At 41.5% G+C, this 21,414-nt stretch overlaps 1 protein-coding gene across 1 annotated transcript in view; it reads right to left on the bottom strand.

The window, feature by feature from the left end:
* Positions 1-10,384, bottom strand: part of anos1 (anosmin 1) — a 40,816-nt gene extending 30,432 nt beyond the window's left edge. Inside the window, exons 1-2 of the mRNA XM_005723592.2 lie at positions 10,113-10,384; positions 4,554-4,601 (exon numbers count right to left, since the gene is read on the bottom strand). Coding sequence (XP_005723649.1) covers positions 4,554-4,601; positions 10,113-10,304 — 240 coding nt within the window. The 5' untranslated portion in view covers positions 10,305-10,384. The remainder of the gene's footprint in view (positions 1-4,553; positions 4,602-10,112) is intronic.
* Between the last annotated feature and the right edge of the window lie 11,030 nt (positions 10,385-21,414).

The following is a 21,414-nucleotide window of genomic DNA, read 5'->3' as shown; positions in this document are numbered from 1 at the left end:
ATAATGAGCTCCACAGATAGCAGCCAATGAAGCGACCCCCCCGTTAACCAATGAAACTTAACAACCATGTCCAGATCAGGTCCTTCCTGCTGGGATTTCGAGAAAATAACTTGAAATTTCGAGAAAATAACTCGAAATTTTGAGTTATGGATCTCTTTTGTGTTTTTTTTTTTTTTTTTTTTTCTGTGGGGGTTTTCATTCCCTGCCACCCACCATGTGAATAATGAGCTCCACAGATAGCAGCCAATGAAGCGACCCCCCCGTTAACCAATGAAACTTAACAACCATGTCCAGATCAGGTCCTTCCTGCTGGGACTGACCAGCCTTGCTTCACACTCCTCTACCACCCACACACAGACACTCACACTGCCTCAAACTACATAAAATACAAGGGGGGAAAAAAGGCAAAATACATGGCTGTCTTTTTACATGATCTCTCAAAATTGAACACTCGGGTCACATATATGACTACGTGAAATGGGAAAGTGAATTAAGTCAGACTGGCTAGGGCTGTTTCAGGAAAAAAAAAATTACACTCTGCTTACACGTACGCTGGCGGGCAATCCAGACACAGTCTACTTGACAGATTGATTTCTAGCCTGGCTTGCTTTGAGGTGTCGGTGCTGGTAATGTGACTAACACGGGGAAGTGCGATGAATGTCTGGCCTCAACATGACCAAAAGGTGCTTTGAAGTCTGTTTAAGCACCTAACAATCCCAGCCATGCCCAGCTGTAAAACTGCTAACCCTTACCCATTGTATCACATCATTTCAGTGCACCTCAAAATGTCCTAACCACCAAGAAAAGCTTCAAGTGAAAGTGACACTTTTCTGATGAATATGCATTTAGTGCTTCAATTAAGATGAACTGGAACCAGGAAACAATAATAAGGTGAGACTTTGGGATCTATTTTATAGGTTCATTTCACTCTGGAAAAAAAAAAAAAAAAGAACAAGTGATGAGGAAGTGTGATCGTTTTATTTTGGCGTGAGAAAATGTGTGGGTTGGTAGAAGGGGGGGTTGTGGTTGATAGTGTCTTTGAAAGACACTTTTGAATGTGACATAGTAGCATTCCAGCGATTGTTATTCAGGAAAACCGCTCCAAAGCTTCCAACATGTGAAGACGAAGGCGCGTGTAATCCAAAAGAGTAAACACTTCTTATTCTTGCTCTGGAATTTGAAGCTTAGGGTGTGAGTGATAGGAAAGATCACTCAAAGGAGCCACCTGGTACACGCAAGGCATCTATGAAAGACATGCACGACTCATTGGCGTCGAATGGCAGCCAGACAATGCTGCTCTCTAAAGATTTTTCTCCCTGCAAATGCTTGATAAGTAAATATGGGGCTATGATTGGCTCACAGAAAAATGCAGGACTGAGTCAACATCTCCCCGATAAAGGATGGAATTTTTAAAGATGGAATTTAAATATCATCCTAAATGGAGGGAAAAGGGGAAAAATAGCCCACTTTCCTCCTGAGGAGTTATTCTGATTGGCGCCTTTCAGTGAATTACTGCAGGCCAACCTATCTAGGCATATAGAGTATGCCCTTTCTTCTTATCCTTCCCTGATAGAAGTTTGAGTAATGAAGCGCACAGCTTTCTTGCAGACATTTAGTTGCCTTAAGTCTATCCTAGCATTTGATGTGGAGCCTGGATCACACCCACAGGGAAGCACACCCTGCAAATATCAGCTACGCTCTGAACATGGAAAGCTTCTTGGCTTCTTCTGCATGCTCTCCCATGCTGTGGGCACACAAAATATATTTTCTTTGCCCCACCAGAAGAAAAAAAAAAAAAGAGAGAACACCCTGGAGTGTTTTTTTTTTTCTTTTTTTTAAACTTTTAGGGAATACAGCCAAACTTCTCAAGAGGTGAGCTCTAACAGTAGGGAAACAAAATGACAATAGCTCCTACAACTGCTTGCCGTCTACTTCCCTGGCATTCCCCTGCTGAATAGACTTTGTCTGCTGGCCCACTGTTGTGGCATGATAATGACTCCCCAGCTCTTCAAATGCCACCTCGCTCGTCTCTGAAGAGAGGGCAAGCAGGTTAATTACCATTACAATGGGGGAAACTGAGAGCAGGGCCAACTCTGGACACTGCATACGAGATGACCGGGATGACTTTCTCATCACAAATGGAAACAGGAGGCTTTGATTTCCTAAAACGCAGACAGATGGACAGGGTCACAGCATCTTTGTCTAAACTATTAGGCAGCCCTTCCTTGCATTTCCTTCACAGGCAGGGAGCTCTCAGTGGCTCTTTAACCGTTCTCCAGGGTGGACAGGCCTTCTGCCCTAACGCACTCCCCCCGAAGCTGTTGCCTTTGTCTTCTCTGTTTGACTGTGAGCTGTTCATGAAGTGAAGAGGCTAATCAGCGGCTGTAGAGCTATTCACGGGGAACCACTGTACAGCATGGGCCCATTTGGTGCAATTGTCAGAGTGGCCACAATAGCTCTCTGTTTTGACACGCTAAACACAGGCCCTGAGAGCACACTCGAGCCATTGATGTGGATGTGAAGTGTGGTGATGTTTGCTACCAAAATATTGACTTCTTGGTGCAAATTAAACTTAAGCACCATGCCCTGGCCCGCACCCTGAACGGCTGAATTGAAGCCTAGAATTAAATTAATTCGATTTGGAGAGCCCTTGAAACTGAAAGTAGCAGAGCATCACAGCTGTAGAACAGCAACACAAACATATCATTATTTTTAAGGGCTTACATCAAATCCAGCCTCGTGTATTTACAGTCTACAAGTAGGATAAAGAAGTGCTAACTGGCATGTTTGTTACAGCGGGGAGACCAAGAAGTTCATTACAGAGTTTTTTTGGGATATTTGCAGAGTTTCAGCAATGTTGGCTGGTTGATTATGAAAACAGTATGCTGTCTTAGACTTGCAGCCAGCAAAAGCTTTTTTATTTCTTTTCTTTTCTTTTTTTTTTTTTCAAACATAAAACTCTGAATTACTGAGGGATGGCTGGTGCCAAGAGCTGTTGTTGGCTATCGCAGTGGAAAGGAGAGGAACAAGTTTCACAGCATTATGGTGAAAACAAAGACGATTCGCCTGCTGGACTGAAGCAAAATGTCACCAAAGTTTTAAAATAAAATAAATGACATATTTTCTTAATCACACATTACATTTTAGAACGAACTTGGATCACACACAAGCTTCAGACTGTACTTACTAATATAACTAATGTAATTTGACTACTTTATTCAAAGAGGATGTGCGACTTTTTGCAGGAAAGGACAGTCAGAGCAGCATTGACCTGGCGTGTTTTCGATGGCAGGAGAAACCTGAGCTCTCGGGAGACCATGCAAACTCCAAACAGAAAGGCCGTGCCTGTGTTGGAACTGGGGGAGCACTATACAATGACATTTCACCCCCAAATTAGTACAGATTTAGTGGTGTTAACAGTGAAGAAGAATGTGCTTTAAGTGCGTGATAAATAGGACAAGTGAAACAACCCGTACAGAACACATGACAAAGCACTGTTGCAATAGCTCGGCTTTATCCAAGACAAATTCAAATTGCTCGAGAAACGATTTGAAATTCAAAAAAGGGAATTTCACTTTGCAAGGCTGTTGATACTAGACACTGATTGGGATTAATAAGTACTCCACATGAAGCCACATTAAGTAAGCACAAATAACCGCCGCCGCTCTGTATTATAATGAGTTTTCAATTAATCACAGTCATTGTAATAATGCGTTTTACACAAATTCTCAGCATGCATTCCTCTTTAACTGCAGACTGATAAAGGCATGCGAGGAAAAGTTATCGAATTTGTCCTCACCAAGCTACTTTGACATATAAGGCGGACATATAAGTGAGGAAAAAGAGAAAAAAAGAAACATCTGATGCTTCATGAAAGGAAAACCTGTCGTCTTGCAAATATGCCCTATTTTGATTCAAAGAGGTCTAACATTGCTGGATCTTGGTTTCAATGCCTGCGCGCGGGAAATGAGAGCATTTGACAGATACCAAAAGCATTTCCAAGCATTTTTACTTGGACCTCCGCTAGGCACATCCTCCTTAGTTCAGCCCCATCATGTTCTCTGTCCACAGTCTATACAGCGCATCTCTGAGGACCTTGTCAACATCTCCAGGAGAGTCTGATAGAATATGTCAGCACCATCTTTTCAGAGGAGCTGTCAACACAGGCTTTGTATCAACCTTCTTTGGGACAGGGCACAGAACTCAAACAAGCCCTGCGGGAGACATACTTTAATGCATCCGAGTGAAACTCCAAATGACAGCAGAAAGAAAAAAACAATCACGCTCTGCTTTCAGAAATTGACACACCTTTAATCTCTTCAGATCTTCTTTAATTGTATTCCAATTACAAGAGCAAATGGGTATCTATGAAAGCAGGAGCAATCAACTATGGTTTTTATCTCATGACAGTCTATGTCAACAGCTTGTGAATCCCGCAGGCATGACAAAACTAGTCCTGTCGTGACTCGCACACTTTATGTTGTATTATTCTTTGATAACGAGGCATGTATGTAGCATGCGTCTCACTCATGGAAGAAATGAAACTGTGTTACCTTGGAGCACTGCTTGTGATTCTGGCACCACACCAAGGATCCATTATTCTGTTGAAAAGAAGGAAAAACATCATCAGTCATCAGACATACTGCTGAAAGAACATTTATAATAACCAATTCATCAAGTCAATGTGCAACTTTGACCCTTTCTTCTCCCTCTCACAATATACGTCCGCGGTGGCCAAGGCCTTTTTGATTAACAATAATGTTAACAGCACAGAAATCTGAAAGGCTGACTGTGAGTCAGCTTTGTGTGCTGAGTGCATGCAGCCCAAGCAGGAAAGCAGGGTCACCACACTAAGGTGAGGGCAAACCTCTGGTCAGTTTCAGCAGAGCATGGTGACCCCAGCTTTTCTGTGAATTTGTTTGATCTCTCAACAGACATCTCAGAGGTCACGGAAGGAGGAACTAATGTCAGCACTCCTGCACAGACCGCAGATATAGCCAATTTGCTCTAATTGCGGTCGAAGTGCCACCTTCGGCACTCCGACAAGGTAAACATTTGGTCCTAATAGAGCCGTGTTTTTGTAAAGCTTCGATGTGTGAATGCAGAGGACTATCAAGTGGAGGACTAGTGGAGGTAAATGACTTGTTCAAGCCATTTCCCTTATTCCATAAGGACTGGGAATTATGCTGTTTTTCTCTGCGAACATTATTTTGGTTGGATACCAAGAGGAATCCTCGAGCTTTAGCATAAATGACCTGCTGATTATGGCGAAAGACAGATCAGCAACAGCTGATTTTCTGCACACTTGCAAAGCAACATTGACATGTCCTCGCCTTATAAACTGACATGACAATGTTTCATACATTTCCACATTCAGCAGATGCAAATGACGTATTCATCTGGATTTACGTTTTTGGTTGGTTCATAACCGTAACTCCCTTACAGCTCAACTCGAAGAAGCTGTAAAGTTGTGTAGCACACACGGGAACTGCAACATCAGTTGGCTTAATCACCTGTGACATTATAAATAATCATCTGACCATTGATTATTTCCTAGACTTAAGATCAATGACAGATTATCATGACAGTATTCTCAGTGGAGACTCTGTTTATAGAGTTACATTGCTGGAATGTGTAGTCATTGACTTAAATCTGGCCTTGAGTTTTGGATGTTCCCTTTGCATCCCAGTGGAAGAAATGAAGCGGTTAGACAAAGCCAAACTTTAGGGGTCTGCAGGCAAAAGGTCTGCTTAAGTTCAATGTCAAGTTCAAAGCATTTTCTCACAATGTAATCCAGAAGAAATTTCCCATGAGACATTGAGAACTTATCATTAAAGGCTTTAATTTGACATCCAGTACCAGTAGGTGCTTTGCTTTTTGTGTCAAGGATAATGGTTGAAAAGGCTTCAAAGGAAGCCATGATTGGACAGTCATGTCTTCAGAGAATCTCTTGAAAAAAAAAAAAAACTATTCAGATAAGGATGAAAAAGTACTAAGGACACTTGGAATAGTTTAATTTTGTTACCATGTGAAGTAAAAAATGGGAGTTAATTGGCTCAAATTTAGTGTGCACCAGCAGGTTTTCTGAAGACTTTGACGTGGTTTTTAAACATCAATCCCAGCAAACAAACTCCGTCAGTGTCACCACATCAATAAAACTTTGACATTTACACTGGCAGGCAATGCCTCCAGATAATTTATACAGTTTGTCACAACTCAAGGCCATGTCCTAAATCATCAATCCTGTTTTTGACACCTTTCTTTACCCATCCATCAATGGAGACAGAGCCAGATCCACATAGGAGCTAATTTTGCTTTGTGACAGCATCCCCGTAGCAGAGAGGCTCAGCAGGATGTTGCCCCAGCTGTCCAGGCCTGACCCCACCATTTCAGGGACCAACGGGGGAATAATTATAGGTCAGGACTTCATCCCTCTGACTCACCATGACATTCCTCTGCAGTCTGAACATTATGCAGTCCTGAGGACTGTCAAGGACTCAAGTGAATGAATTCTTTCCAGATATTCTCCTGTGTGAGGAGACCAGACAGTGGCGCACAAACGCACGAAGGTGAACCATGCTTTGTTGATGACAGCGGAGTGACTAGATGAGGCATGTAAACAGGGTATTTATCACAAAGATACACTATGGGCATTGTCAGTTGAGAATTAAAGCAGGTGGGCAAGGGCGTGTTGCATTGTCTAGACAAACTGAGACGAACATGTACAAAGGCCTTTTGATCTTTGATAAGTCCAATCCAGCTTTTGAAACTGGAAATCTTTGTCTCCTATGGGCGTCTGATTTGGATTAAAAGCATTGCGGTTCCCACTAATCACATTTTCATATTGCATTTAATCCAGCTGGTCTACAGGTCCCCGTACTTTTCAAGCCATCTCAACTGGAGACTGAACTTCAAAGGACAGACCACGATCTCTCTCTGTGTCCTTTGACATCTCAGGAGTCGTCAAGCATCACCAAAATAACTTCTCCTTAAGGGAACATACGCAGCAGCAAAATATAGGAGCCTGAGATTTAGGCTTCGACTCGAGTGGGTGTGAGGGCTGTGGTCATTCTGCCCATTAATTATTCACATTATATGAATAATTTGTCAGACACTCTGAAAGTGAGCTAATGCGTTCAGTGTTAACATTAAAGGGTGTTTCAGAAATGTAAAGCAACACTAGTGTAAAGTTGTCTCCACTTAGGAATGAGGCTTATTTGTCAAATGAGGTAGCTCAGGGTGTAGCAGCACTCTGGGCTGAGATTTACAGACATGACTGTCATGGTTTAAAAGCATTTATGGAGAGAGGTGAGGCCAAGCTACATAGACCCCTTATTCATCCGCTGTCTTCACTAATGAAAAACTCCACACATGAGACGAGCACTGGCTGAGGTTTGATTCCACCGCAGGTTATTTAATATCAAAGGCGAAAACAAGGGGACATGGAAAAACCACTCGCCAATGTTTTTTCTTGCCTTCACTTAAAACACAAACCTCTCAGGCAAGATGCTTAGACTTTACTATGCAGCACACAAGCGATGAATGACTGAATTTAAGATGTTAGATTTTTATTGCTCCGAATGTAATAACAAGACCTCGTGGACACACCTTGTTTTTGGCTTCACAGGTCCTCACATAAATAATCCACTACAAGGCTGATGCTTTCAGAATACATTATTGCACGGGGCTCCCAGCTCGCTCTTAATATTTTAAAGTGTCCGAGGCTAATATTTATGGTTGGGTGTTCCCCTCTGTCTATTGTACTAGGGTGACAAGTTCCCCAAAAGTGGAGTAAAATGCCGATAAATCTCTATTTGGAAATACTATTGCATCAATAAATCTAGTGATGCTATAAATCTGACAACCCATGGGTTTCCTAACTCAGCAACTCTATGCTTGTTTCCATTTCACACTAATTCAGAACTGGGGCAATTAAAACAAAGTCTCTGATTTGCATTCTGATTCAGCCACATAAAGAAAGGAAAGACGCGTGGGTGTTCATAACATCTGTAATAACATCTAAATTCTCCAAGTATCATTCCAGTCTTAAATTCCAGCTGCAAAATGTGTTAAGAGGAAAATTTGTATCTTGTACCCTAACCAAAATAAGCAGCCCATATAGATTACCAGATATTGAGAAGACACAGTAAAATATTAAGAAACAGGAGGCAAACGTTTGACATGCAGCCAAGGTCTTTCATTTCCATTAAAATGGAAAGGCTTGCATGTCTTGGTTTTCCCCACTGAGTATTAAATGACCCCTGAAGGATGTCCGAGATGAATTAAGAGGTCTGTCGTGTCGATCCTTGGAGTGGAGCTCCAAGCTGCCGTTGCTGTAATAAGATCTGGCAGAGGAAGCAGATCCACCTGTGGGTTGTGCTGACTGAGCATGCCCCACTGTTGTGGCAACATTACATTAGAGCTTATCACATTTAGCACAATTGGGCGCCAGCATTTAGCAGGAAGGTGACCTCCTTGGAGCAGCACTTGGTAGCCCGATGTATATATCCTCTGCATGCCTATGAGGTGTGATGCTGGCATTTATTGGCAGGGCCAGGAGGGTAGAGGTTGGGGGTGGGGGGGGTGGGGATGGGGATGGGGATTGGCAGGGCATGTTTTTGCAGCTGACCAGACCCCCCATCCTCACATAAAAGGACTGTTGAGAAAACAGTGCATAAGACAGTTCGTGCAAATTATCAACAATTGCCGTCTATTCTTAGACCCACAAGCTTGCTCCAGCACCCTTGCTTATCACTAACCACAAAACGGCCCTCTCTTTAGACAAACACCTTCCTCTCATCTTCCCCTCACTGAAGAGCGCCCCAGACTCTGAGGCTCTGCAGTCAATTATACTGACTGTTAGCTGTTCATTAGAGGTGAGACTCCATCAGTTATTTGGCCTCCTGGCTGGTCACTAATTTAATCCCCCCAACTTTGCAACCTAGGGCTGCAACACACTGTATATTCTCTAAATTAATCCCTGACACTATTTGCCAAGTTGCACTTTAAGAAATACAAACTGGGTCTCCTACTTTCCATCCGCGTGGGATTTTTCATTGGAATAAAGACACTTCATCCATCAGCCTTGTTATCCCTTAATATAATTCCTTTAAATTAACTGCAGAAGGTCTGTGTCCCACGGACCTGCATTACTACACCAAATCAATAAGTGCTTTCAGTGTAAAAGTAATTGGTACCAAAGAAATAAAGCAATGGGCTTTGCTGATTCATTAGACCTAATTACAAATTTACCTCGCCCCAGAATGTTTCCTGACAATCAGGGATTCATTAATGCACCTTGAGAAAGACATGCCTTGCAAATGCAAATGAAGTGAATATAAAGGCCGTCAGCAGACAGATAGCTGGTGAAAAGGAGCAGAGGGGAGAGGGATCAGTGACCAGCTCTTTTCTCTGGAGTCCTGGGAGAGAACAGTGTGTCCGGTGGAGGGTGAAAAACAACTTCTGACACCACATGCCAAAGCATACATCTATTTTATATAGGAGCTTCAAACGCGCTCGGGGTCACAGCACGCTTGCTGGTGGGACAACCAATGTCAAAAGTCTCCAAACGCAAGGTAAGAGAAAAGTTACCCACGACATAAAGAAACAGCAGCAAGTACATTTCAAATGAGTGAGAGGTATCTCATTTTCCAGTAATTAGCAAGTAATGAATGGAAGCTGGCTCAACTGAGAGGCATTCATAATGTCTCCGTCTCAAAACACTGAGATGGGTTAATTAGGCTTGATATAGCTTAAAGCCTCCCACTCCACACGTTCATACACATACACACAGACAGCCACACTCTGTATATAGCAACTTTGTAAGGAAGCAAAGCTGTCATAATTAATGTGAAGCTCAATCTCCAAATTTGTGACAGGGTTGTTTGGTGACAGTGATTGTTCCTAACAGAGCACCAAACTAATGAACTACACGGGCTTCATTAGTGACCTGCTCCAGCCTTCTCACAATGGGCTCAGGATAAACAGGTTTGACTTAGGCTGTGTGGAAATCATCGACCGGCACATCTTCCCATTCATGCAGCGGCACGGCATCGCATTCGCTTCTGATTCCCCGCATATTGTCAGGAGTTCCCGTGAACACATGCTCATACCTGGGAGTGCTTGAAAAACGCAGAGATGCGAGTGATGTGCAGACTGAGGCATCTCGAGGCGCATCTTGCTCGATAAATACTGGCAGTGAAGAAAGAGTCGTCCTGCTTCCTCGCAGACACACTCCCCGGGCTCGTTAGCGCCGTAATCCACAAACACAGGGTCACACACACGTTCAGGCTCCTGGAAAACATTGTCCCTGCTGCTCTGCATTTAATCCCCTCCGCGGATCGGACAACACTGCGTGCAGGCTCCGGCGAAGAAACTAAGGAAACTTCAATTATACACTGGGGAGGAGTCAACGGCTCACGAGCCCTGCTATTGGAGGATCCCGCGGTGACTGACAAGCACGAGGAGCGTTAAAACAGGTAGACTGCTGCATAGTCCTTCACTCTGTCCAAAGCAAAGGCTGTTTGTTTTAGGGAGCAGGCCTGCAAAGGAGGAGGAAGGGCTTGAGTAGAAGTCATACTCTGCAATCACAACTTGGAATGGGCAGATCAATAAATAAATAAACAACAGACAAGAGATGTTATGGAAACTGTTGTCTATTTAATCAGCATAATCCACCGCCTTCCATCTACCTAAGTATTTTTGTACTGGACATAGCTTTGGATTCCTAGTCTATGACAGATCTATATTCTATCTGTAGTTCTGACCAGTAGTCGAAGTGTACGACAGCTGATCTGATTATATTTTTTGTATAATAAGAACAAATCTACAAGTTTTAAAGCCAAACACAATTAATTAAAGTATTTAAGCGGTTTTAGATCTATCGCTACACTGGATAAGAGACATATTAAAAGGAAAATGATCAAGACTCAAGCTTGAGGCCAGGATATCTTGACTTAATCTCCCAGAATCATTGAATGTTCATTAGGCATCCAAGTCTTTAAAGCTCCAGTTTGAAATGCAGGGTTTCTGTTTTAATTTAGCAGTCTTAGAGATAACCTCATTTGACATCAACTTTAAAAAGGCTACAAGATATACTCGGTCTTCTTCTTTTGGCTGCTCCTTTTAGGGGTCGCCACAGCGGATCATCTGCCTCCATCTCAACCTGTCCCTCGCGTCCTCCTCCGCTGCACTAAACCCTCTGCAAATCCTTCTTTACCACATCAATGAATCTTCTCTGTGGTCTTTTCCTCTTGCCTGGAAGCTCTCGGTGACAAGTAAACAATCTGTCCATCCATCCATACAAACAATCCATCCATTCATCCATCCAACCCCAGGTCTGGATTGCCATTATAAATTCATTTATGAAATCCTTTTTGGCAGCATATCAGCTCGTGTGCACATATAAATCTGTTTACGCTACATTATGTAGAAAAGTTAAACTTACTGATGATACAACTCATCTGACTGTTTCATAGATGGTCTTCTGTATTAAACCACCACATATGGGCTTGGACACGCTTGCCAACATCCCAGGGAAGCCCATACCCCTCCAGCTCTCACCTACATGCTTCACAGTAGCTTGGAAAAACAATTCTACATGGAAAACTATTAAAACCATCCTGACTAAATTCCTCAATATGGACTCCCGACTTCTGGCATCATTTCTTCGCCCCAGGTATGGAGAAAGTATGACATGTAGGAAAAGCTTGAAATCTTTGCTATTTATTGAAGTTAAGGAGTGAGTATTTAATTAGAAAGTTCCCTCAAGGGTTTACTAGACACTCCAGCTTTTGTCAGCTCCTGGAGTACTTTCCTGAACCCCATTACAGCAACAGCATAATGAACTTTTATAGCTGTTGCTCTTAAACTGTATGCAGAGTGGGAGTGAACACGCACTCGCACACCATCATTAGTTTTGGCTTAAATCACTGTCTTGCTTTGGGCCAGTTATACATGCCAAATAGTTTGACCCGTTTCGCCACTGAAAAAGTAATATGCCCATATTTGCACATCTTAAATAGCAGGCACTGCACATAGAGCAGTGATGGGGATCATGAAAACACAGTAAAGAAAAAAATATCTCTTCCCATTCAAAAAAAGGTCCCTTGACAATGATAAAAAGTCAACAATCTGTTCAGTGAGAGTAAGCAGGCTGCAGCATCGAGTGCTCTGGCCTGTCATGCTAAAAATATGTCTTTGTAATCATAAAAATCATCCCACAGTTCTCTAATGATAAGATGGATGTGCATTCATTTCCCTGGTGGTCTCAGACATACAATGGAACTTGGGGTGAGATATCCCTTGCTACTCTTAAAACATTTAAACGCGGATGTCTGTGTACCTTAAAAACAGTATAATGGCTTAATTTGTTGGCTTATTACAGCCATGTGTGATGAATTGGGGGGGGGAGTTTATAGTGAGCGGTGAAGGAAACACACTGTCTGTGTGCGGTCCTGATGTCTCCTACAGTCTGTGGGACACATCTTCCTCCAACTCACTGCTTTCATTGACTGGGAAAAGCCTCTTCTAATTGCATACTAAGACCATAAAGACCATAAAGGCCATGGTTGTCTGACTGGATTTTATCTCTGACACATATCACACAATTGTTTTACACACCCATGTTTACAATGGGTCTCCACTAGCAACATGTGCTTACCTCCGCAAATAGACTTCAAGGTATATAATTGTTCATGAGTCATATACAACATAACACTCAGGGCACATAGTCTTAATGAGGTCATGCTTGGCTTAGAGGATAAAACTTAAAGTAAATAGCATTTCATCAACGCTAACACTGCCTTTAATAAAAGAGTCCTCTCATCTTTGTACTCTACCCTCAAGGGTCATTGTGTCCTTTCTCTCAATAACATCAACATTATGTGCTGAACAGCCAATCAATAACCTCACCTTCACATAGAATTATTATATAAAATGACTTCTCGCTTCACAGTGGGGCCTTTTGTTCAAGAACACCCTTGGTAACAATGTAGCCTTTTTGCTCTCTTTTTAAGTCATTGTTCTGAGAGATGACTGGATATGCCGGTGTGGCGAGGGACCGGGTGCAGTCTCGAAGCAAAGAGGGGGGAAAAAAAGGGTTTCTGTAACATGAGCTCACAAAAACATCTCAGAAGACAACACACCAGTGTCAGTTTTCAGCCTGCAAACTCACTGACAAAGAAGGTGCACGGCGATCAAACACTTGCCTATCTTTGATGAGTAAAGGGGCAGGTGGACTCAGGGTTCACGCTTTTGATGGTGGTGGTGGGGAGGCACTCGGATCAGAGGGGACCACCGGCTTTTGTTGTGATCACTAGCAAACAAAAGAGATGGAGATTAGTTAAGCTTAAGGGAGCATGTGAACATGGAAGTGGAGTAATGCTGTAGATGTCGGCAGGCATTTGAATCAGTGTTGCCTGGGTACTTGTGATTAAACAGTAAATTGTCCTTGATCATCTAAAAGCATTGTTAATCAGGGGAATGCTCAATGTATTGCAATGTATGTTAAAAAGGGCACATGGAATAAATGAGCGTATGAGACGTAATAGATAGAATAATAGAGGAGTTTGATTATGTAATATTAGCTGATACTGAGTCTGCATTTGTTCCCCAATTAATATGATTTCTGATTAATCTGCTTTAAATGAATATAAATCAAATTTCTAACTGATAGCGAGTCTCCAGGGAAACCAGCTGCTACATTTCATCAAAAAGACATTGGCTATCTGTAAGAGCAAGCTACAACAATGACATCAGTGCAAGAGCTATTATCTGTAAGACTCACCCAGCCTTTGATTAAAAAAGATCTTTCATTACAAAGTTAGGCAAAGAAATCATAAATCTAGAAGCAGCAGAGGAGAGAAAAACCTTCACCTTTCTAATTTAATTGTAACAAGCCAAATAAGATGTTAGCACAGCACAATATCACTATCACACTGTATATTAATTCAGGATCTGTCATATTACTTGTGATAACTGCAGCTGGTTACCCAGCATTAAAGGAATGTGAATTATTCAATTTCTTATTCACCAAATACTGATATGACATGCAAAAGAGGTCATGTCATGTTTTCTTCTTGCAGATTAAAAAAAGGGGGCGAATATTGATTCACAATTTGGACGTGAAATCTATGCATTGTCTCTGGCCCCGAGTATCTCCCCATGATACACATGCACAAAGACATTCTTTCTGGTGAATCACGAGTAAATGGTTATGTTTTTAAAGTAATAAATATAGTCCGTCTCATTGATAAAAACAAATACACCCATTGGCCTTACAGCCACCCTTTTGTCTGTTCATAATATCGAGTCTATTCATTGGTGCGTTCACAAGACTTTCTAACATTCCCAGTGAAAATATTTGTCTTGTATATGAGGTTGGAAAAACCTGCTTGGCGTGCAGGACTTCTGAACACAAGTCCACATGATATATTTTCCTTCTTTCGCCACATCCCAAAACAATGCAGCATTGTGCAATCACTAGGGGGTGATAGTCCAGCAAAAACTGTTATTCACATATAAACCACCCACTCAGAGCTGAAGTTACATTTTGGTCTCAGTTTAGACGGTGATGGTTGACTGACAGCTGACCATCCCTCTGCGGCTGTTAGCAGGTTGGATGATAATAACCGCATAGGGTGGTGTTTATTTTCAGACTGGATACAATAAATAGACTAAGAGGACATAAGGAGGACACATTCAGGAAACCTGTGTGTTTAACCCATGTTAACCAAACAGGGACATCTCAATATCTGTAATTTGTGGGAGGGTTTTTTGGTACCACTAGATGGCAATGTTACCACAGGCAAGTTTTGAGGTCTAGACAAGCCTTTGAGACCTCTCTCTTACCCACTCCCCCGCCCAATCTCTTTCTCTCTCTATCTATCTTTTTCTCACAATATTTTCCAGGAGATGATCCAGCCTTAATATCCAACAATGGAGAATTTATCAGGGGGGATTTTGTTCTCTTGTCTGAGGCAAACAATTATCAGATATGATGAAAAATAGAACACATTTTCAAAACTCAATGTAATCTTTCTGTGTCTGTGTCACACATGCATGTATGCACACGCGCTAAAACGTTGAAATGCTTTTTTTATGTACCTAACTATCGCGAAATGCTACAGGATTTATCAAAGTTTTATAACCTAATTTGGTAGAGAGGTGCTAGGGATGCACTCAGTTATGATTTTGCATGAATGACTTTTATTGTGACGGGTGAAACCCTTTCCTGTCTGAAATACAATTCAATCACTCTTTAAATTGCTCTTCGTCTCGCGCAGATCATCACAAGAGGCGACAGCAACTGCAGAGACAACTGCAACAGCCATCATCTCTGAAATCCGTGGGTCAGAAGAGTAATTATGTAGCATGACAAGTCACAATACTGTATTGGGTGTCTAAGCGAGTGGTAGCTCATTACACACCATTATGTTGCCATGACAAAGCAAGAGGCTGAAACCAGCAAAACACTACACATCAGACATCCCCATCCACAAGCTTCTAAGCTAACAATACAGTGGATAGATAGACACAGCTCATCTGAGAACCTCCTGGCAAGAGTTCAGATATATGCTGGGCTTTCTAGCCTGGTTTCCATAGATTTTATTTAGACTAACTTAAATAGTAATGATAAAAAGCAGGAGGGGATAAATAAAACAAGAAAAAGCATGGTTAATCAAATAACATAACATTATATTTTAGCTATTGACATTTTTAGTCGGTTAACATAACAAACACAAAAAAGTAGTACAGCTCATTGGTTCTCAAATGGAGGTCTCAGGACCCCAAAGGGTCCATGACCAATAGCCAGTGCCCCCCATAAAATTGCTATAAATTATTAAGCTGTGTTTTGATATCAAACTGTGTATATTGGGGGCATATTTACAAGAATATTTATACCTTAAGGATGCTGTGTTCATTATGTCTGGTCATCTCATCAGTGGCCTTAAAGAAGGTAAGGAGGCTGGTATATCCTGTGAACATAGAACGCACAAATTGCTGCAATGGCAGTTAAGAGAACAAATGGTTCTCTTAATTCTAAGTCTTAGACTTAAGACTGTAGTTGAGTCTTGTGTCTGTGACTGTATAATTGTTATGTAATGTAAAATATATATTTTTAATTTGTACGAGTTTTATTAAAATGTAGACTTTAATATGTCTAAAATGTAAAACTAGATTGAAACTAAGGTACAACATAACCATTATGGTCTGAGGAGCTTAAGGGGGAATTTCTTTTAAAAAGGCTTAAATGCCACTGTAAGAACAAAACGTTGTAAAGCCATTGACTGCTATTGTGCTAGAGGGGGAGGAAAGGCAAGGCAAGTCTGTTGGTCGCAGGTCAGCAACCCTTGACCTTTGTCCTCGATCCATGAATCTCTGATATCTGTCTGCTTTCCCGCCTTCTCTGCCTCCCCCCTCCCTGAATTCATTTTTGAGGAGTGTAGGAATGTGGCTTCCCAAAGTAACACAAATATTTTTCTTTTTTAAACAGTCAGTTTTTCTTGTGAAAATGATTACGGCTGAGTGAGCAAGTGGCATATTTAAGCAGCGTGTTTGGAGCAGATCTCAAACGGAATGGCTGATCGGAGCGCCGCCCTGTCAACTGTTACATCTGTTTTTCTTAAGGGAAACCAAAGTGTTTCAGCTGCAAATAGAGATGTTTGTTCCCGCAGTCTGTTTTGCTTTGTCTGAAAAATAGGTCTGTAGGTTATGACATAACAGTGCACCACAAAAAGCCTTCTCTCTAGCTGGTGTGGATGGTTGGGGGAGGGGAGGGAGACAGTGGAGGAGGTGTATTACAGTGTATTCACATAGACAAGGTTTTTTGTTGTTGTTTGTTTTCTTTTGTTTTGCCACTATTGAATTTCCCAAGCTTGTACGTTTGTCTATTCATCAACATATAGACACAAAAATCATAAATAAGGGAGCCCTTTCTTCCAGACTGGGTCCAATGCTCGTGTTCCTTTTATAGTGTGAATAAAGCAGGAGGGTTTAGGGAACTAAATCCAGTATGTAAATAGACACCAGAGCACGATGAGAAATAGATACTCGACTGGATATTCCCCTGCAACTGACTAGGCTTTCCCCACACTTCTCCAGCCTAATAACAACACAAGACTGGTGTGACTAGCTGCTCCCTTCCCCCACCCTTACATATTACCATTGCTCCTCAGTGCTGTCTAGAAAGGTCATGTGACCCTCATCAGCTTCCTGCGTTGGGGGAGGGGAGGCAGATTGAACCTGTTCTTTGTTAGGAGGTCAGCCCCAGCTCTATGGCAGGAAACGCTCCTACCGTAAACCATGTAAAAGAGGTGCAAGGGGCAAAAGGCAGCGAAGCTACTGAGAAGCGTGTTTGACCATTTGTGCAGAGGAGAACACGTACACAAGGCAACAGTTTTAAGTACTAAGATGCGCTTGTCAAAAGCAGCTCCAGTGGTTTAAAAATTTAATAGACTGAACTTTTTTTATGACAGGAGTCTTATATTTTTAATAGTATTTTTGTATAAGAAATAAACAATGAAATCACATACGCTGGAAGAGATAGACAACTAAACAATTAGAGAGGGTAAGGGAGGATTTGGCTACATAAGTAAGATGCAAAAAAAAAGAAATAAATATGGAGGCATTGTATCCCTTCATGCTACAATATGCACAGAAATTCATCCGAATTTTTACACAATTTACAGAGAAAATTGCCCTTCTAGCTTCATCAGACTGTAGCTTCAGGCAGTTTGCAGCAGAGTGTGACAAGATTGGTTTAAGGATCGGCACAAAATCCCAAGGGATAGTTGTTTGTGGGGGGGAGAAAAGAGGAATGTTCCACGGGGTCGAGGTGGAGTAGATGTATTAAGTGAAGGAATGTAAGAATAAGGTCTCATTCTTGAATGATGGCAAATCCAGGTGGTGGGATCAGATGCAGTAAAACAGAATCTGTAGTGCAATGTTTAACTGAAAAGTTATCTACAAAGCAAAGCTTTTAGTTTACTGCTTAGCGTGCATCTTTCAAACTCCATAGAGCTACACCACATTACGCTGAAACACTGTACTGTCAAATACTAAAGCCCAGTCACAAGTGCTGTTTTCGGAAAGTTGTCTGAGGTGATTCACCTCGATGTCAGCTTGTATGTTATAAAGTTGAATTGATTTGCTTGTAGAGTTTCATGATTCATTTGGCAAACAATAAGACTTCCCTGAAAGCAGGCCTACAACTGTTTAACCGTTATTTACTCATTTTGTATATCTGACTTTCAATCTGACAATAGCCATGACTTCAAGAATTACTAAGTGCAAACACTGCAGAACTTCTTATGAGACATAAATTCAAAGCATCCTTATAGGGTCAGATGAACACTTGAAATTGCATTGTGCCTCACCACTTTAAAGTAGAAATGCTGAATTTAAACATGTAAGTTCCAGTCTTTCACTTCACTTCTATAATAAAATATTGTTCAGTCAGTGTGAGACTTTTGTACCTTGCAAATCACCCATAGCGAAACTGCAACTCCCACAGCGTACCACATCACAGAAAATAATTTTCAGTGCCCCTTGCAGGGCTTTTCAGAGAGCAATAATATCAGTACTTAAAGTAACCGCATCATCTCAGGGACCTTTGCTATGCAATATACCCAAGCTGAGTGTGTAAATGGGTCAAATTTCAAATTTTTCAGTTTCTGGAAATAACATTCCTCCTTTCCACGCTGAAATCTTACTAAAAACTTACTGGTATTAAAGGCCCTGACTTTGTTATTTGGCAGATAGGAGAGCTTTTATCAGATATGTAATGCTCTAAATAACTAATCAGCTAATCAGACGAAGCTGTTGGTACAGCAAGATGCATATTAGATGGACATTTACACGTCCTCCGCAACTGTGTGTGTTTATTATCACTGTCTTTTTTCTTTTTTTTTAAGTGTAACAGCTAGTGAGCATTAATAAATGTAACTGTCTCTGCTTCATGTTCTAAAAGAGTACACAGGAAAAAACCATGACAACAATCTCTTGTGGTAGTCAAAACCATAAGGTGCACTGACATTTGACAAAAGGTTAAATATTACATGCAGGAAATGGAAAGCTGGCGGAACTCTGCATATGTGTTTCGCTGTCGCCACATTCCATAAAAAAAACATCAAAACCATTAATGATTTTGTACCACTGGTGCTGTCTGTGCAGTCAAGCCAAATATAGCCCATTCTAAGCCTCCAGACCTCTATTGTTAGTCAATCAATAGGAAATCAATGAGCCAAACCATTACAGTGGCTGACATGTTCCTTCATTACAATAAACATGGGTTGTGTAGTTTATTTGAGGTCAGTCCCATATAGATCCTCCAGGGACCACAAATACTCACAAGATCGCTTTTAAGGTCCAAAAATAACTTTGTAATCAAATAATAACCAAAACATGCACAGACATACAAACTGTACGGATTTGCATTTAGAGCATGTATTCACAGCTGGAATGAAAAAGGCTTGAGGCACACACAGGATAGAAACACTGAGACAGACTAGTTGTTGGTTTTGGTCTCTTCAGTATAGAAGTAAAGAATTTGTGGATATACCTTTTCATGTGTAGCACAGATTGTCTGTAAACAATAAGCAGCCTCAGCCATGACCCTGATTAAATGGATAACTGACGTGCTCATAAGTGGTATCTTATATATTGTGTAAGTTGTGTTGGTATAGCACAGAAAGGTTTACAGCACTAAAGGCGTAGCTGATGCCACACATAGCCTTGTCTTCTCTGGACTGATTGATTGTCCCAGGCTGGGATGTTAGTTTTAGTCATACATCTGTCACAGTAATTACAGCTTTTTTAGACATTGTATATGTAAGTGGTTCCACAGTGCAGTGATCGCCAGTTCGATTCTGGGAGCAGATACAAAGTCCTTTGGAGGGGGAGCCGGTGTAAAAACATCCAAATAAAACATGCGGAGGTACCTGCTGTGGTGACTCCTTGTGAATAATGGAGCAGCCAAAAGTAGCTGCTTCTTCAGACATGGAATATGTAAAAATATGTTGGCTGGATTAATCTGTAGGGACATTGGTAGAAATGAAGTATTACTGGGGGTTGGCCTTTTTCTCCTGCACAAACAACAAAAGTACATGATATGAATGCAGAATCTACTTTGCGAGGAAGCTAAGATCCTTTAACATGTTGGCGTGTTTGATGATGGAAATCTGTGATAGTATGATCATTTACTTTGCTGTTATCTGCTGAGGGCTTGCATTAGTGCCAGAGATGCCAGCAAACTGTTCTCTCCGTCATGGACCACCCACTGAACCCGCTCCATTCTATACTACAGAGGCAGCAGAGCTTATTCTCTCTCAGACTTATTCAACCTCGCTGCCATAAAGGACACTTCAGAATATCATTCCTACTGGTCTCTGTGAAACTGTACAACAGCTTCCATCTTCGTGACAGGTGAACACACCTGCCAAAACCCCACACGCATTTCAATATCAGACCTTCTTATTGCTGTTTCTTAGAGTTATAGTGTACATAATATTTATTAGTGTCATTTGCACCAAATCTTTGTACACCACCAGTCTTATTTTTATTTTATTTTATTATTTTTCTTTATCACTGTTGTATATGTAAAAGGTTATTTTGCACTACTATTGTGCATTACGAGGCCTTCAAACCTCTCTCTCTAACCTATCTCTCAATATATCAAAGTGCACGTGTATGCTTGCAGGCCAACCAACTAAAAGCTCGTAATACACCACCATTTCGTTTGAGGTTGGAGCAGTTGTAGCGTTTGTATGGAATATGTGATGCGCAAGTATTGATATACATACGGTAACCAAAGGAATGTGTCACACTGATGTCAACTTGTTATTTACTTTCCAAATCTGAATGACTGAGCAAGGCGAAAGGAGAATTAATCAACCGCTGTGTGACCAGGCAGGCGAAAAATAGCGGTGTGTGGGGGGATGGGAAGAGCCCCCGAGAGGCCAGATAGGCAACAACATGCTACACTGTAGTCTCAGCGCACTGTCCTTAAACTGAAACAAGATATCATAGTGCACTTAAGCTCGAGAGCCATGTTTTAATGGTATTAATTATCCCGCCTAATCTATATGGGGGGAGGAGGGGGGTCAAATTTAATACACGCTCTGCTCAATCCACACGTGCGCAAATATACAAAGTGTACAGTAGTTATGCGTTAATGGCACACATAGGTTCCAGACAGCACGTGTATCTGTATATTTTCCATAAGGTGTTAACAAATTGACACTTTGGCTGCTGATTTGGCTAATTAGGCCAATCAGATACAAATGAGATAAAACAGTCCCTGGATTATTAACCCCAGAATAGATCGTGTTTATAATAGTCAGGTTTATTAAAGACAGTTTAGCCTTCAACCCCCCGCCCCCGTCCTCTCTCTCTCTCTCTCCTATTCTCTGTGTA

This window comes from Pundamilia nyererei, unplaced genomic scaffold (genome assembly GCF_000239375.1).
Source record: "Pundamilia nyererei isolate P.nyererei 1_Seehausen unplaced genomic scaffold, PunNye1.0 scaffold00009, whole genome shotgun sequence".
In the NCBI taxonomy this organism is placed as follows: Eukaryota; Metazoa; Chordata; class Actinopteri; order Cichliformes; family Cichlidae; genus Pundamilia; species Pundamilia nyererei.
This window is presented reverse-complemented; position numbering and strand designations above follow the sequence as displayed.